We start from the raw sequence: 19,684 nt of genomic DNA on the forward strand, positions 1-19,684 counted from the left end.
ACAGCAACTGGATGGATATTGTTTTCCTTATGGTCATGAGCCATATGCGGTAAGATCTACAAACAAATCAGTCAGCTATTTTTGGTTATGATTATTTATCATGGATTTGGTACACGATATTGACAGTTAAAATAGCTCTTGAATTTTCTGAAGTCTAGGGGATCAATCAATATATTACTCAGATTTGCATCACGGTAAAAAGCCACAATTTACAGAAAATATTATCTTCTGCAAATCACTGTCTGTGTACGTGTGAATTTATGTAAATATGTTTCATACTTATAAAGTTTATAAATAAATAAAAAAAATAAAATTATATGAATAATCACTTTTGATGAAATACCCTACGTATGGTATATTGTTTTGAATATCCGATTCAATACTAAAAATCGATTGGTCAATACCAAAGTATACATTTCTAAGGGATTGATCATCGCTAAATCCGAATCTGGTCTCATAATTCCACCATTACATCAGGGTTATTTCAAATATGGCCACAAAGGGTTTTTTCAGTTTTTAGAGGTATTCCTACAAAAAAAGTGGTCCACGGGACACCTTATGTACATCATGTTTTCAGTGTAAAAATAAACTATAACTTCTACAAAAACTTCTAAAAAAATCGCACCTGAAATGACAAAAAAATTCTGACTTGAATTGAAAGAAGTAAGAGTAAGTAACAAAATGTTCATATATATATATTTTTTTTTTTTTTGTAGGCTCTGGACTTTGACTAAATATGATCTTAGATCTTCTTCTTTGGTATGAACATAGTTTTAGGATGAACTATGGCAAAACGTTTGTCTAAATTTATATAATTAATATTTCTGGAATACAGATTAAATTGATCTTTTATTTGAATAAAAGTCGAACAATATTCAACATCTTATAAGTTGTAGTGTGTCTAGTTCGTTCGAATAATTATTTAACATACTTAACCGGGTATTTGAACTTTAGAAACATCAGAGTCACCCAAGATTTCTACATTTACTTATTTTTTCTTTCTATGGGTTAGATGTTTGATTTGTTTAAATAATGCGTTGCGTTGCAGTCGAAGAAAAACAAAAGTGAATAAATCGTTAATTGTCAGTCTATCCAACCAACTAGCTGTCTGTCTCTACGTCAATAGGTGTTTGATAAAAGTTTTTGGTAAAGTTCTTTAAAGTGTATGAATGTATGTATGTACCCGTCTGTTACCTTGCAATGACGTTGTATCTACATACATACATATGTATGAATCAGGCATGGAAAATTGAAATTTTTTAGACTAGACTATAGACTAGAGTATAGTCTATAGTATGACTATAGACTAGACTATAGACTAGACTATATGACTAGACTATAGACTAGACTATAGACTAGACTATAGACTAGACTATAGACTAGACTATAGACTAGACTATAGACTAGGACTATAGACTAGACTATAGGACTAGACTATAGACTAGACTATAGACTAGACTATAGACTAGACTATAGACTAGACTATAGACTAGACTATAGACTAGACTATAGACTAGACTATAGACTAGACTATAGACTAGACTATAGACTAGACTATAGACTAGACTATAGACTAGGACTATAGACTAGACGATAGACTAGACTATAGACTAGACTATAGACTAGACTATAGACTAGACTATAGACTAGACTATAGACTAGACTAGACTATAGACTAGACTATAGACTAGACTATAGACTAGCCTATAGACTAAGACTATAGAATAGACTAGACTATAGACTAGACTAGACTATAGACTAGACTAGACTAGACTAGGACTATAGACTAGACTATACTATAGACTAGACTATAGACTAGACTATAGACGACTATAGACTAGACTAGACTAAGACTAGACTATAGACTAGACTATAGACTAGAACTATAGACTAGACTAAGACTAGACTATAGCACTATAAGACTAGACTATAGACTAGACTATAGACTAGACTATAGACAGACTATAGACTAATAGACTATAGACTAGACTATAGACAGACTATAACTAGACTATAGACTAGACTATAGACTAGACCTATAACTAGACTATAGACGAGACTATAGACTAGACTATAGACTAGACTATAGATAGACTAGACTATAGACTAGACTATAGAACTAGACTATAGACTAGGACTATAGACTAGACTAGAAGACTATAGACTAGACTATAACTAGACTATAGACTAGACTATAGACTAGACTATAGACTAGACTAGACTAGACTAGACTAGACTAGACTAGACTAGACTATACTAGACTATAGACTAACTTAGACTAACTATAGACTAGACTATAGACTAGACTATAGACTAGACTATAGACTAGACGATAGACTAGACTATAGACTAGACTATAGACTAGACTATAGACTAGACTATAGACTAGACTAATAGACTAACTATAGACTAGACTATAGACTAACTATAGACGAGACTATAGACTAGACTAGAGACTAGACTATAGACTAGACTATAGACTAGACTATAGACTAGACTATAGACTAGACTATAGACTAGACTATAGACTAGACTATAGACTAGACTATAGACTAGACATGACTAGACTATAGACTAGGCTATAGACTAGACTATAGACTAGACTATAGACTAGACTATAGACTAGACTATAGACTAGACTATAGACTAGACTAGACTATAGACTAGACTATAGACTAGACTAGACTAAACTAGACTAGACTAGACTAGACTAGACTAGACTAGACTAGACTAGACTAGACTAGACTATAGACTAGACTATAGACTAGACTATAGACTAGACTATAGACTAGACTATAGACTAGACTATAGACTAGACTATAGACTAGACTAGACTAGACTATAGACTAGACTATAGACTAGACTATAGACTAGACTATAGACTAGATTATAGACTAGACTATAGACTAGACTATAGACTAGACTATAGACTAGACTATAGACTAGACTATAGACTAGACTATAGACTAGACTATAGACTAGACTATAGACTAGACTATAGACTAGACTAGACTAGACTATAGACTAGACTATAGACTAGACTATAGACTAGGCTATAGACTAGACTATAGACTAGACTATAGACTAGACTATAGACTAGACTATAGACTAGACTATACTAGACTATAGACTAGACTATAGACTAGACTATAGACTAGAACTATAGACTAGACTATAGACTAGACTATAGACTAGACTATAGACTACTATAGATAGACTATAGACTAGACTATAGACTAGACTATAGACTAGACTATAGACTAGACTATAGACTAGACTATAGACTAGACTATAGACTAGACTATAGACTAGACTATAGACGAGACTATGACTAGACTAATAGACTAGACTATAGACTCTAGACTATAGACTAGACTATAGACTAGACTATAGACCTATACTATAGACTAGACTATAGACTAGACTATAGACTAGACTATAGACTAGACTATAGACTAGACTATAGACTAGACTATAGACTAGACTATAGACTAGACTATAGCTAGACTCTAGACTAGACTATAGACAGACTAGAGACTAGACTATAGACTAGACTATAGACTAGACTATAGACTAGACTATAGACTAGACTATAGACTAGACTATATAGACTATAGACTAGACTATAGACTAGACTAGACTATAACTAGACTAGACTATAGACTAGACTATAGACTAGACTATAGACTAGACTATAGACTAGACTATAGACTAGACTATAGACTAGACTATAGACTAGACTATAGACTAGACTATAGACTAGACTATAGACTAGACTATAGACTAGACTATAGACTAGACTATAGACTAGACTATAGACTAGACTATAGACTAGACTATAGACTAGACTATAGACTAGACTATAGACTAGACTATAGACTAGACTATAGACTAGACTATAGACTAGACTATAGACTAGACTATAGACTAGACTATAGACTAGACTATAGACTAGACTATAGACTAGACTTAGACTAGACTATAGACTAGACTATAGACTAGACTATAGACTAGACTATAGACTAGACTATAGACTAGACTATAGACTAGACTATAGACTAGACTATAGACTAGACTATAGACTAGACTATAGACTAGACTATAGACTAGACTATAGACTAGACTATAGACTAGACTATAGACTAGACTATAGACTAGACTATAGACTAGACTATAGACTAGACTATAGACTAGACTATAGACTAGACTATAGACTAGACTATAGACTAGACTATAGACTAGACTATAGACTAGACTATAGACTAGACTATAGACTAGACTATAGACTAGACTATAGACTAGACTATAGACTAGACTATAGACTAGACTATAGACTAGACTATAGACTAGACTATAGACTAGACTATAGACTGACTATAGACTAGACTATAGACTAGACTATAGACTAGACTATAGACTAGACTATAGACTAGACTATAGACTAGACTATAGACTAGACTATAGACTAGACTATAGACTAGACTATAGACTAGACTATAGACTAGACTATAGACTAGACTATAGACTAGACTATAGACTAGACTATAGACTAGACTATAGACTAGACTATAGACTAGACTATAGACTAGACTATAGACTAGACTATAGACTAGACTATAGGACTAGGACTATAGACTAGCCTATAGACTAGACTATAGACTAGACTATAGACTAGACTATAGACTAGACTATAGACTAGACTATAGACTAGACTATAGACTAGACTATAGACTAGACTATAGACTAGACTATAGACTAGACTATAGACTAGACTATAGACTAGACTATAGACTAGACTATAGACTAGACTATAGACTAGACTAAGACTAGACTATAGACTAGACTATAGACTAGACTATAGACTATAGACTAGACTATAGACTAGACAATATATTAGACTATATATTAGACTATAGACTAAACAACAGAGTAAACTATTGACTAGGCTATGGACTAGTGGTTCTTTTATCAAAAGCTTATAAGTCAGAAATAGTGCGGGCGTGGGGATACCTCTGTATTTCTCGATATCAAAAAGTACTTAACTTTCCATTACTGGTATGGATGTACATACAGTATGTACATATGTAAGTATGTAAATGACATTTACATGCATGTGAACGTATGTATGTTTCCATAAGTGTTTGACTGTATCTTTTATTGGTTAATATTTGTTTATCCTCATACAACTAAATATTACAATATTAACAAAATAGTTTTTAGTATTTTGTTTATTGTTGCTGATATTTTGTTGTTAATGTTCCTAATCTTCAATTCAATGTTGTGTATTTGTTTTTTTCTATGTAAGTATTGTTCTAAGTTTTGTTTGTAACTATGTGTGTTTGTTTGTTTAGAATAATTACTATTTGGGGTTTTTACTCAATTGATAAATTCGTAAAACCAAAACATGTTTTTTTTATTAAATAAATTTGTAATATTAAATATGAACAAAAAAAATAATACAAGTACGCGTCAGTTGTTGCCATGTCCATCGTATCACACATGTGGATAAGTGTGTGGTACTTATGGTTTGGCTCATTCGCTGCTTGGATTGTGGAATGTCGGTTATGAGTGTCACGAAAACCAGTTAAATTGTAATTGCATATTTATTATCAAGCTCATCACCATCAGCATCCTCTTTTTCTCCATTTGTTTTGTTTATTTATTATTATTTTTATTTCTTGCGATTATTTTATATATTTTTTACTTTTCTTAATTTTTGTTATTGTACTTTTGGCAGTAGCATCTTCAGATGCTCAGTTTCAGCCTCATCTTCTTTGTCTTTGCGACTTGACAGTGTTGTATTTTATGGTGAAAAACATGTTTTTCTATATATTATTTTAATTTTATTATTTTTTCTTAAATGTAAAAGTGCATTTCTTGTATGGTGTCATTTTAAGTTGTTTATTTTTTAATGTTTTTAATACTTATTTGAAATATGCACTTTTTTATATAAAATAATATATTTAAATATATATTTTTTTTAATATAAAGAACTCTTGGTGGTTAGTGAGAGAAAGGGAGGAAAGATATACATACATAAACTTTGATACTTTAACTTTAACGGAGGTCACACATTTAAGTGGATTTTGAGGTCATATCGTTTAGTATTACACAACTTGTTTTTTACTTAGAAGTTTTAATTCCTTTGCCTTATTTGGAGAGCTAGAGTCAAATAATGATTGATTCGCTTGACGTTAATGTTCGTTTGATTCGTTACTTTAAGAAGACACACATGACATCTTTGAAAGGACACTGCAGAAGTTTTAATAATACTCATTGAATAAAGGCTAAAATAACTAGTCTGTCTGTCTTAAAGAAACTTTTTGGTGACCCATATTAGCGGTATCCAGATATTGGATCATTTCGAATATATGATCAAAATTCTAGGAATTTTAGTGCATTATATACATATAACTTTTGTAAAATCTTTTTGAAAATTTCAAATCTGCTTTATCCGTTCCACATAGAATATTAAAAAGGTATGTTGAAAACAAGTAAGAAAGTATAGTCGGACGTGTCCGACCATATGATACCCTACGCCAGTTATGAATATTAAATGAGATTTATTTTTCATAATAAAGTATTTATCTTCAATATAACCTTGTTTCCGATACATTTAAGCAATTTATGGACGAAAAACTAATTTTCTGAAAGAGGGCCACTTGGAGCAAATATGGACCGATCCGGATATAATTTTGTGAATAGAATTATAGCGATATTAGTGTCTTTAGGACATTCAAGTCATTTTCTGAACGAGACCTTGTATGGGAGCTAGGGTCAAATGAGGCCTGATCTTTATGAAATTTGGCAAGAGCATCAAGGCTTGTATAAAACTTATTTATGCTGCTTTTTATCGAGATACAGGTATATTTAACATAATTATGAGCTCAAAGGCCCTTTTCGGGGGTTCTTTTGTATGGGGGCTAGGTGAAATAATGGGCCGATTTTAATAGACTTCCTTCAAAAAAGCGCGTGTACCAAATTTCATAGAGTTATATTGAAAATTGCGACCTGTACAAAGTTTATATGGACAGTAAGGCGAACGGACAGACGGCCATAGCTTAATCGACTCAGAAAAAAAGTGGGTATAGTTTATAGCACAACTTTTGTATGGAAATTTGTCTTATAAACCTTTGATAAAAGTTTATGAATAAGACCCTTAATCTCTACGTATTTTATTCCTTTTTAATAATTTTACAAAATGCTTATGTTAAAAACTCATAAAACACGTTGCTTTTTCAAAAAAAGTTTAATTCATTTGTTTATTACAACATAAGGCGATTTTGTCAATAATTGTTTGTTTTTTTTTTTCTGTTTGGCAGTTGAACAAAAAAATGATCATGCGTACAATACATGTGTTCTCAAGTTTATAAAATTTATGTAAAAATTCAGAAAATAAAAGAAGAATTAAGAAAAACTGACAAATAAACTGATGTTGTAATTGTGCCATTAACCTTTTAAAGATAAGAAAAAAGTCACTATGACTAATGACAACAACAAGAAAAATTATTATTTTGTAATACTATACATAAGCTCAGCATTTATTGATTTCAAATTGCGTAATCATTGAATTCAAAAGTTATGGAGCAAAACTCTTTTTAGAGTTGATTTTAAAATTTATAAGATCGATACGATCATGTAGAGATATCTTTGTTACACTAATGATCGTTGATCATGACTGATCGTGTAAATACTTTAGTTGGAGAGTAGTCAAAGTTACTATAGCCTTTAAAATATGATCCTGAAGCTCACGCAAATAGTCTACGATCGGGCTTGGTGGGAATATTCCTGCTACTCTTTACTTCCATAATCTATTCTGTATACGGATTTAGGCCAAACCTAAAGTTTATCGCTTTTATCGTTAAAAACTCTTCCAACTACCAAAATTTTTCATATCTAATCGAATTTGAGAAAAAAATATAGGTGAATAAATCTCCCGACATTAAGTATTAAGAGAAAATATCACTGATCTTTAAAAAACACCACAATTAATTCAAACCCAATCAAATTTATACACATAGGAGTCAATTGCGGCCTTGCAAGCCACAATTCCACAGTGCTTTATTGCACAGTGTACTCATGGGTCTAATTTGAATTGTTAACTTCTTCACATTCTTTGAAATTTGTTGATTTATTTGATCAGTTGCGTCGTGAATTGTTAATAAATTTTTAGAGATGATCACTAATTGATGACTTTTAAGTGGACAAATTGTACACTGATCGTTGAAAACATTTTTATGTTACAAACCAAAAAAAAAAAAAAAACTATTACAACAACATTATTTTCAAAAAAAAAAAAAACGAAGATCGGTGCTTCAACATTTAAGATGTGTAGCAGTAGTTGTTATTGTATACATAAATATATAGTCTTGTAGTTGTTGCTGTTGCTAAAGATAGCGATCGTGTTGAAAATGTCCCTGACATTCAGCATAAATGTTGATGAAGTCTCTATGAAACTGCATCAAATTAGATAAATGGGGTGCTTATTAATAGAAATACATACAACAAAAACAGCATAAATACTAACAACACAATGGAAAATCTTTACAAGACAACAACTAACTGGTTTTTGTTTATTTCACATAAATTGAGGGAGCAACTACAAAAAAATCCCACCGAAAAAAAAAATATATATTTTAAAACGCACGTTTACCTTCTTAGATATTTGTTTGGCCATTATACATATGAGTTTTGGTTGTAACATTTATTTGGGAGCCTGTTTTTTTACCAAATAAGGCCAAAACTAAAACTGATCATTTTATTAAAGTTTAAATAAAATAATCAGCATCATACATCTGTATTCTTAAGATCCCTGTGAGTTCTTTAGCATTTAATGCCGGATTTTGAAATCATAAATATTCAAATTCATGTTTTTTTCTATTAAAAAAAATGTAAATTTTTAAGGTATTAATTTTTTATGTTATTTATTGATTTGTTTTTTATTTTTGCTGTTTTTTATAATTTTTTTCTTCTCTCACTTAATTAAACACAAAAAATACATACACACATACATACATATTTTTTTAGTAACAATTTATTTTCTTTTGCTTTTTCTGGTTTAACATTTTACGAATTCAAGGTCGACACGTGCCCACCGCACTCTTGTGCGCTTGTCTCTGCCATAAAATTGTGTGATTTGTTTTATGTTTTGTCCAACATGTTTTCTACTCTTGCGTTTTAAAGCAGCTTCTTCATGAATCTGGTCAGCAAGATGAATGTGTGTGTTGGTGGTGGCAGACGCAGTCGGAGCTGCTGTCTGTTAGTTGATAGTTTTAAGTAAAATATATTGTTGTTGCTTGTGACTTAATAACTACTAGCTCATGGGGGAAAAAAAGAAGACCGGCTAAAACTATACACTTAAATCAGTTGTGTACTCGTCTTAAAGCTTCTCAATATGTTCCGTGAAATTAACGCTGTCATGCTAAAAACCAACGAAATCGAAAAGCTGGTTTAATAATCCAGCAAAAAAACTAAATTTGAAATTCGTTTAAACCTACTTTGCAATTTTTTTTTTCTGCGTATTTATTTGCTTTTATTGTTCAATCATCAATATATATTTTTTTTTCATACAAATTTCTTTTGTTAAAGTCAGTTTAACACTTTTATTTTCGATTTTTAAGGTTTTCGCCACATTTGTTTGATTAAGTATCGTGTTTGGTAAATATTTTGATTATTATTAGTTTGAATTTATTATAAAGAGGATGAAGAGCTATTGTGACAAATTTTCTTCTGTCATTGCATCAGATTATCAGTTCCAATTACCCGATTTCAGGAATAAACTAAATCATGAGCTTTATACATTTCATGAATAAACCTAATAAAATGATTTCAAAATTCTATGAAATTGTTCGAACATTGTTGGTAACATCCTGTGCCAGTATAAACTTGAGAATGATTTGTACTAAATCAACAACAAACTTTTCAATGATTGATACATATCATTGGCATTACTTTAAAGTATTCTAAAAATGACTTACTTGAAATCAATTGTAATTGTAAGTTAGTTAGTTAGTTAGTTAGTTAGTTAGTTAGTTAGTTAGTTAGTTAGTTAGTTAGTTAGTTAGTTAGTTCGTTAGTTAGTTAGTTAGTTAGTTAGTTAGTTAGTTAGTTAGTTAGTTAGTTAGTTAGTTAGTTTCGTAGTTCGTTTATTCTTTCGTTTTTTCTTTATATTTATTTATTTTTTCGTTATTTTTTTTCTTCGTTCGTTCGTTCGTTTCGTTCGTTCGTTCGTTAGTTCGTTCGTTTTCGTTCGTTCGTTCGTTCGTTCGTTCGTTCGTTAGTTCGTTCGTTTCGTTCGTTCGTTCGTTCTTTCGTCGTTCGTTCGTTAGTTCGTTCGTTCGTTCGTTCGTTCGTTCGTTCGTTCGTTCGTTCGTCGTTCGTTCGTTCTTTCGTTCGTTCGTTTCGTTCGTTCGTTCGTTCGTTCGTTCGTTCGTTCGTTCGTTCGTTCGTTCGTTCGTTCGTTTCGTTCGTTCTTTCGTTCGTTTTCGTTCGTTCGTTGTTCGTTCGTTCGTTTCGTTCGTTCGTTCGTTCGTTCGTTCGTTCGTTCGTTCGTTCGTTCGTCGTTTTCGTTCGTTCGTTCTTCGTTCGTTCGTTCGTTCGTTCGTTCGTTTCGTTCGTTCGTTCGTTCGTTCGTTCGTTCGTTCGTTCGTTCGTTCGTTCGTTCGTTCGTTCGTTCGTTCGTTTCGTTCGTTCGTTCGTTCGTTGTCGTTCGTTCGTTCGTTCGTTCGTTGTTCGTTGTTCGTTCGTGTTCGTTCGTTCGTTGTTCGTTCGTTCGTTCGTTCGTTCGTTCGTTTCGTTCGTTCGTTCGTTCGTTCGTTCGTTCGTTCGTTCGTTCGTTCGTTTCGTTTTTCTTTCGTTCGTTCGTTCGTTGTTCGTTTCGTTCGTTCGTTCGTTCGTTGTTCGTTCGTTTCGTTCGTTCGTTCGTTCGTTCGTTCGTGTTCGTTCGTTCGTTTCGTTCGTTCGTTCGTTCGTTCGTTCGTTTCGTTCGTTCGTTTCGTTCGTTCGTTCGTTTCGTTCGTTCGTTCGTTCGTTCGTTCGTTTTCGTTCGTTCGTTTTCGTTTCGTTTTCGTTCGTTCGTTCGTTCTTTTCGTTCGTTCGTTCGTTTCGTTCGTTCTTCGTTCGTTCGTTCTTAGTTAGTTAGTTAGTTAGTTAGTTAGTTAGTTCTAAAGGAGGATGTACATATTTACATACATCAATTCTGTAGAAATATACTACTCGAGAACGCGGTAAAATAATGTCTTTTTATGTAAATTTGTTGTAATAAATATTTGATTATGATTATTTTATAAAATTTGTTCTTGTGATTTGAAATTTAATTTAAACTAGAATATTACCCAGCAAAAACTGAGTAATGACTTTCAATTGTAATCCCTTACTTATTAACATACTTTTTAATGACTTCTAAATATCGTCTTTATTATATAAATGTATGCTAATAACGTGTTATTTATAATTCATACTTCATCTTCTCCATGAAGTTATAGATGCTATAGTTTTTTATATGATTTACATTGATTCATTTTTTAAATTTCAGGTAAGCTATTGTATTAAGTACTTTCCGAATGACACCTTCGTGTTAAAAAAAATACTTAAAGTGCTTTTGTGTAAGTAAATTTCAGTTCGTAATAAAAGTTTTTGCTGGGTATGCTTATTCAAATCAATATTTATTATCATAGTAATAATTAAAATATTTATGCAAATGTTATACTTATAGTTAAATACAGATTTGCATTCATCAAAGTTTATAATTATGTATTTTATTTTATATATTAAGTAAATTAAAAGTTATTCCGTATTCTTAAGTATTATTGGATTTTCAAGCTGTTTGGCATTTCTTTAAGATAATAGGAAATATATTTTCTAACTTGAGCTAAATTTTCAAAAATTTTAATATAGAATTAATCGTGTGAAATATATACAAAAGTTTCAATAGCGTACAACCATGTCAAACATTATCGAAATTTTGAAGTGAAAAAGTTTTTAAAGTTTGGAAATTTTATTTTCCAATTTTGTATGAAAAGCACCCAAAAAATATTTAAAAATTTAGTAAAAATAAAGTTTCTAGCTTGGCTTGCTTTTTGTGTACTGGGTTATTTTCTAGTGTTTTTAATATTATTACAAATTATAGCACTATCGTCTACAAATTGATTTAAAATTTGATATTTCTTGCATACTGTTAGGCTAGTGATTATTTTTAACGATCACATAGGATTTGCGATTAATATTGTTAGTATATTTTGTATAATTGTGAAGTGCATGCATGCGTAAATTAGACTGACTCTCAAAATATTTTAGGTTTAGTGTGGTGCGTTCACGATCCGTTCATGATGTATGCCAGTTTTTAGAAAGGGGGTCTCAATGTACGTAGAACTATTATTTCATTCTCAATGCCATTGATGTGAAATATCCGCTTTTGTCAGGAAAGGTCAAACAGAATACATAGAGAGTACTAACTAACTAACAAACAAACAAACAAACTAACGAACTAACTAACTAACTAACTACTAACTAACTAACTAACTAACTAACTAACTAACTAACTAACTAACTAACTAACTAACTAACTAACTAACTAACTAACTAACTAACTAACTAACTAACTAACTAACTAACTAACTAACTAACTAACTAACTAACTAACTAACTAACTAACTAACTAACTAACTAACTAACTAACTAACTAACTAACTACTAACTAACTACTAACTAACTAACTAACTAACTAACTAACTAACTAACTAACTAACTAACTAACTAACTAACTAACTAACTAACTAACTAACTACTAACTAACTAACTAACTAACTAACTAACTACTAACTAACTAACTAACTAACTAACTAACTAACTAACTACTAACTACTAACTAACTAACTAACTAACTAACTAACTACTAACTAACTAACTAACTAACTAACTAACTAACTAACTAACTAACTACTAACTAACTAACTAACTAACTAACTAACTAACTAACTAACTAACTAACTAACTAACTAACTAACTAACTAACTAACTAACTAACTAACTAACTAACTAACTAACTAACTAACTAACTAACTAACTAACTAACTAACTAACTACTACTAACTAACTAACTAACTAACTAACTAACTAACTAACTAACTAACTAACTACTACTAACTAACTAACTAACTAACTAACTAACTAACTACGAACTAACTAACTAACTACTAACTAACTAACTAACTAACTACTAACTAACTAACTAACTAACTAACTAACTAACTAAATAAATAACTAACTAACTAACGAACTAACTAACTAACTAACCATCATATGTTTAGTATGTGTACACCCAAAATATGCAGCAAAATATAATAATTTAGCTACAAGTCTTGATTACATTAACTTAAACAACATGTTCGTTTCTTAAGTCTTTTGTTTTGGCTACCTAAAAATGTCATGATTATTAGACGATTAGCAAATATTGTGTTGAAAATAATTTATTAGCTTTTAATGTATTTATGTTTTACATACATATGCATATGAAAATATATGTTTATATTAAATTTGTAAATAAACAACAAATGACACCTTAAATATTTAATAAAAGACAAAGAAAACATTGAGTAACAAAACAATCAACAAAAAGAAATACTTAATAATAAAAATGCAACAAAGTTGCTAAGAAAAATACTATGATAATAAATTCATATTTATATAAAAATAACTTATGCTAACAATATCTAAAGAAAAATATACTTTTTAACCAGACAGCGATTTCAAAGAACCTGGTGATAATTTACGATTCTTTTTTGGTCTGCCACCAACACCAACTGCAGTAAAATCGGTAGTTCTACTATCCAAACGAGAATAGTCATCCATGCGTAGACCAGTTATGAAAGCATTTTCCTCACGTCTCGAACCATCTGGCAGTTGGTAGCTATTTTATAAAGGTAAATTAAGTAATAAATTAAGAGGAAGTTTATTTTTTTAATGGGACAAACTTACCTATATCTGTAACCCTGTATGGTGGGTATATATTCAAAATCTTCTACTATTGTTTTGGGTAAAACAATATTTAAATTTGTAACTCTATTTGGTTGACCTTGACCTTGTTGTTGTTTTTGTTGTAGCAATTGTTGCTGTTGTTGCAATAGCTGTTGCTGCTGTTGTAGTAAATCATGTTGTAATAACTGTTGTTGTTGTTGTACATAATTATAAGTGGGATACAGGCCATAACAGGTGTGGTATAGGGCTAATATTAAAATCTATTTTAAATATAAAATTGTTGTTTTAAATTTATTGACAAAAAATATGTATATAAAATTCTTTAACTTACTATATTTGCAAAGTAATGCATTTTGTTTTTATTAGCTTTCTTTTTTATAACTTAAAACTTTTAGTAACAGCTGTTCTTTTTAGCAACTTTTTTGTTTATTTATAACAAATTGTTTTTATTTTAATGTTTAATAATTTTATTAGTTTTATTGATTTTTGTTGTTTATTTTATAAAAAATCCAATATGTCTGCAGCGCAAGTTTGTTTAATACTGTTTCCAATGAATTTTATTTGATTCATGAAAACCTTAAAGTTTATTTAACATGTGTTTTGTTTTATCTTATATTTTTAGTTTTTTTTTTTCTTTTTTGCATTTTAAACAAATCAACATGCTGAACAAATACATATATTTTGTTTTTGACCACTCTTCATCGTGACTACTTAACAATGCGTTTCTTTTATTTTGGCCACTATTTTATAGAAGTTAAAGCTGTCGGCAATTATATTCATCAAATCATATGCAACATAAACACAAAATTAGTTTTAAAAATCAATTTATATATGATTGAAATTTGAATAACAACATATTAAGTAATGAACTTGGTTAAGGGCCTCAAAATGCATCTAAAAGCTTTTGTAAAATATTTAAATTTTAAATTAACTTTGAGCCATTTTAAGCATTTCTCACTATTAGGGTGATTAAATCAAGCATACTACCTGTATTTCCTATGATAGTTTCTTTCATTCACAAACAGACTGGTGTGCAATACAAATTACTTTTATTTTTTTGGAAAAGTTCAAACTAGATTTAAATAAAATTTGTTTCATTTCAAAAGCCGGTTAGTGTTGACAGTCTATTGTTTATTTCCATTGTAATCTTGCGCTATGCATAGTAATTAATCAATAGTTTATTTAAATTATGTTGTTAATTTTATTAAATGATGCCACATTTGAATGGAATTTTTTTTCAATTAAACATAAAAGCTATTAAAAACGGATTTTTGCATAATGAAGGGAATAACCTATTGTTATCTCTTCTTTCTCTCTCTCTCTCTCTCTTGCTCATTTAAAGTGAGGATTTATGAGTGCTTATTAATATTACTCTCTATAACACCTGTCACTTCTCTCAGTAATGTTAATACTCTCCATTATATATATTTGAAATCAGACATCAACAGAGAGCGAAATATGCTCTCTTACTGATTATTTAATAATAAAGAAGCATGAGAGCAAGACAGCTTTTTTAAAAAGCTGTTTGTTAATCACTGCTTTAAAGCAGACATTGAAAGAGAATGAAAATTTAGCTCTTTATCTGTAAGCTTAGGTAAGTGTGGCAGCAAGAGAGCTTTTTAGCGATATTTTATTTAATCTTTTCTAAAACCATTATATTTTGAAGCACACCATTCTATTGAGTTTTCAAGTTCTTGTGGTTTCTTTTGCTTTAACTTTTTGCTATAGTGTGCCCACTAAGTGTGTATTACCTCAGCTTTGACCTGACACTTGCCGTTAGCATCAAACAATTATTAAAAAAAAAGTTTGTTGCATGAGGAGTATTAAGTAACTCTACAAGGAAATGTTATAACATAGTAATACAGTATTTTTGCATTTAATGGCCAAAAACAAGTCTCTACAAATGATGTTATCACGATTTATAAGAGAAAAAGTTTGGAAAATGTTATACTCTTAAGGACAGTAAAATTTAAGGTATTGAAGTGATAGCTTAAGTAAACTTCAATAAATTTTCTCAATTTCAAATATTTGTTTTATAACTTTGAAGAAGTTCTTTTCAACATCAAAAAAGTTTAAAGAATAAATTATATAAACAACATTTTCCATCTCTAATAGAGACAATACAACTAGCAGCACACCATTTCCATTTGCACTTATATTATTTTTCTTCTATTTCAGATTTTCTAAAAGTTTTTCAAAAACAAATCTCTAATATGTAATTAGGAACTTCTGAATTACAATTATAAATTTCTGAAATAAATTGCAAATTTCTGAAATACTATAGGAAATGGTGTAGAATATAAATAAGTTAAAATAAAAGAAATTAAATATTTAGTTTATAAATATTTGAACAATTATGAAGCATACTTTTAGACTTTTACAATAATTATAACCGTTACTTTTAAGAAATTGAAATGTTTATACCCTATACCACTATAGTGGTGTATGGTGGCGTTTATGCTGATGTTTGTAACACCCAAAGAAGATTTAGCTATGTCTGGCTGTCCGTCCGTCCGTCAGTCTCTCTGTTCAAGTAAAGTTTGTTTCAAGATAATTTATTGAAATTTGGCACATACTCTTCTTTTAGACCAAGGACGAAGTCTACTGAAAATGATTAATATCAGTCCATTATTTCGCCTAACCCCCGTGACCCCCGAATAGGGCTTTTGAGCTCATAATTATGTTAAAGGTTTTAGTTTGTAAACAAAAGTCGGCAAAACTTAGTTTTATATACATAAGTCTAAATTATACTGCCGATTTTTATAATGACCGGGCCTCATTTGACCCTAGGCCCCATATAAACTGACCTTCAGAAAATTACTTGAAGATCAAAATTAACTTATAAACACTAATGACACGATGGAATTCTGCATTAATAACTTTAATGTACGCGTAAATTCCTCTACTAACATTTATAAGGATATAAATCTTTAAATAAAGGCAGCAAAACAACAACAAAATAAGAGTTAACAAGCTTTTAGAATTACGAACTAAACTTACAATGAAAACAACAAACAAGCTCCAAAAGGAGCTTTTTTCAAACAGTTTTTCTCTAATAAGAGTTTTTCAATAAGTGTGTTCAATGACAAGCTTTCAAGCTTTCAGTATTACAAACTAAACTTTCAATTTACGAACATAAGTATATGGAAAAGCTTACAAACTAAAATGTATGAAATCAGCTTCAAATAAAGCTTAAATTATATATTTAAGAATCCTCATGATATTCAGTTTTTTGAGAACAGATTGTTTTAAAGCTTTTTGCAACAAATTACCAAAATGCTTATTTGCGAAGCTTTTGTGAGAAAAAACTCAATTAAAACAAAAAGTAATACAATAATTTTTTACAAAGCTTTTTTTAACATGAAGTTTTTCAACAAATAGCATTTAGGATGAAACACCTTTTTGAAAATTCCTACTGATCTAGAAATTATTTTAAAAATTAAGAAAAGTTTATTTCATTAATTTAATGAAAAGCTTTTTTGGCAAGCAAGTGCTTTTTTTATTTACCAGAAAGCATTTCAACAAAAGTGATCCTAGATAACATATCCTAGCTTAAAGCTATTTTGAAAAATACTCTTTATAAGCTATGATCCCATAAAGCTCTTTTCAGAAAACCTTTTATCAGCAGAAAAATGGTTTACAGAAATTTTCAGTGTATAAAACTTTCATCAAGAAAGTTCTGTAAAAATTTTGTGTGTTTCTGCCACAAAAAGCTTTTTTCATAAAATATTATTCTTCCATATAAAAACATTTAAAAATCTTTTCTCAATTCTCTCGGTGTGGCTTCTATTTAAACAACCTTTTACTTCAATGTTTTTAAGCTGCTAATTAAGAACAAAAACTTAGCTTAACTAATGACAGCAAGTTCTAGAATGACATAAAAACCAGCTATATTTCATAATTTTTAAATAGTCTAAAACAAAAAGAACACAAAATTTTGATAATTAATAAAACTTTAAAATTAATTAAGAACCTTTGTATGTTTGTATACGAAACATTAAATGTCATGGTATTTGTAACATTTTTATGTTTATATTTCATTTTCTTTTTAATATTTATCACAATTTTGGTTTTTTCGTCTTTTTACAACTAAATACAAGAATTAAAAACCTTAAAAACTAATATGAATAATGAATAAAAAAATATATAGATTTTTATAAAGTGGCGGCTGCTGGAGGATTTTTCAATTTATGAGCCGTAACATAAGGTTGGAAACCATTTTTATTGGCCTTATATTTTACAGTATATTCATAACCATCAGCCGATATAAAACTATAACCACCACGGAATTCTACCGGTTTCATGGTAACTTCATCTGGTCTTAGCTTGCCATTATCAACATCTTCTGAAGACTTTGAGCTAAGCTTTTTATTATCATATTTAACATCTTCTACACGCTGTTGACCATTTTCGGTTTTAAAACTGGAAAATTTAAAGAATGTGTAAAATATTTGAAAAATTTTAATTAATTTTATGTTTAAACCCACTCAAAGTGCAAAGAAGTTTCACCATCCTCTGTTTCAATTGCCGCCATGTGAACCTCATAAAGCTGCATTAGTGCCAAACTTATCAAAAACTGCAAATATTAATTTGTTTAATTAATAATGAACGTATTATTTTTAGTTGTTAAATTCTATTACGCACTATTAAAACTTTCATTTTGTTTAATAATTCCTTTAATTATTAATTGTAAATTTAAATTTCAACACCCCGCTTTTCGAGAAATATGCGTATTTACTGTAACGTTTTCAAAATACTACTGATTCCAATACTCCCAACTAGAAGGTACATAAGTTGATTCTATTTTTATCTTTATAAAATATGTTGGGCTTGTTTTTGTTTCATCGCAAAAAATAGCAATTCTGTTGTAGAAGATATTTTAAAAATAATGACGTCATAATTTTTTTTTGTATGACAAATTCTTTGGTTTCTTAGAATATTTGTTTAAGAAGACAAACCCAAAGAGTTTGTTTATTTAAATAACCAAGTTTTTAATGAATTTATAATTTATTTAAAGAGAAACTGTTAATCATATTAAATACAAAAAGTTATTGTTTATATTTTAATATTAGAATAGAGCTGAGCTTTTTAGTATAGAGTGTTTTCTTTTAATTGAATGGTTTAAATCATAGCATAAAAACACAACTTAAATGTTGGAATTTTTTTAAATATCTTTCATTAAAAAGCCTTTTCCACCTAAAAGTCTCTTTGACCAAGAAGAAAGCGATATTTTTAACAAAAAAGCTTTTAACTTTTTTTACTAAAAATGGTGCTTTTTTACTAAAATATTTTAACAACAAATAGTCTTTCTTACAAAAACGTTTTAACTTTTATAAAGCTACTTGTTCCATAAAAGAGCCTTTCCACAAAAAAAGCTTTTTAATTAATAAGATTTTATTTTTAACGAAAAGGCTTTTTACTAAAAAAAAAAGATTTGTATTTTTCACACAAAAACTTCTTCAATAACAAAGCAGCTTTTTTAAGCAATTTTTCTTTTCACGATATATGTAAAAAGAGCTTTTTCTATACTTTATTTTTTTTTCACGATATATGTAAAAAGAGCTTTTTCTATACTTTATTTAAAAAACCTTTAAAAAAAGCTTTTCCTTCTAGACTTATATTTTTTTGTGTATAAAGATTTTTCAAAAAACAGCTTTTTCCATAAGAACGCATTTTAAAAACTTTTGTCCCGAAAGAGAGCTTTCACCAG

The 19,684-nt window shown here is 29.6% G+C and overlaps 2 protein-coding genes across 2 annotated transcripts; both read right to left on the reverse strand.

Moving 5' to 3' along the window:
* Positions 1–13,636: 13,636 nt before the first annotated feature.
* LOC119603835 (integrator complex subunit 4 homolog) lies at positions 13,637–14,956 on the reverse strand. Its single transcript, XM_037956059.1, has 3 exons — positions 14,933–14,956; positions 13,975–14,234; positions 13,637–13,906 (listed from the first exon to the last, which is right to left on the reverse strand). Exons 1-3 carry the CDS (start codon positions 14,954–14,956, stop codon positions 13,729–13,731), a joined length of 462 nt encoding a protein of 153 aa, XP_037811987.1. The 3' UTR covers positions 13,637–13,728.
* Positions 14,957–18,083: 3,127 nt separating this feature from the next.
* On the reverse strand, positions 18,084–18,749 carry LOC119603870 (larval cuticle protein 65Ag1). The gene is made up of 3 exons (XM_037956097.1): positions 18,619–18,749; positions 18,462–18,550; positions 18,084–18,396 (listed from the first exon to the last, which is right to left on the reverse strand). Exons 1-3 carry the CDS (start codon positions 18,631–18,633, stop codon positions 18,129–18,131), a joined length of 372 nt encoding a protein of 123 aa, XP_037812025.1. The 5' UTR covers positions 18,634–18,749; the 3' UTR covers positions 18,084–18,128.
* Between the last annotated feature and the right edge of the window lie 935 nt (positions 18,750–19,684).

Source organism: Lucilia sericata, unplaced genomic scaffold, assembly GCF_015586225.1.
Source record: "Lucilia sericata isolate MDLA Ls3-8-SP2 unplaced genomic scaffold, ASM1558622v1 Contig000344F_arrow, whole genome shotgun sequence".
Taxonomy (NCBI): Eukaryota; Metazoa; Arthropoda; class Insecta; order Diptera; family Calliphoridae; genus Lucilia; species Lucilia sericata.

What these genes read in the sequence shown, in the direction of transcription:
- LOC119603835 (XM_037956059.1), bottom strand. Translation starts at nt 14,956, where the DNA reads ATGCTTGATTTAATCACCCTAATA. An exon ending in TTGATTTAATCACCCTAATA is followed by an intron (nt 14,235 to 14,932) that starts GTGAGAAATGCT and finishes TATTTAAAATAG; the next exon opens with ATTTTAATATTAGCCCTATA. An exon ending in ATACAGGGTTACAGATATAG is followed by an intron (nt 13,907 to 13,974) that starts GTAAGTTTGTCC and finishes TTTATAAAATAG; the next exon opens with CTACCAACTGCCAGATGGTT.
- LOC119603870 (XM_037956097.1), bottom strand. An exon ending in GAAACTTCTTTGCACTTTGA is followed by an intron (nt 18,397 to 18,461) that starts GTGGGTTTAAAC and finishes TAAATTTTCCAG; the next exon opens with TTTTAAAACCGAAAATGGTC.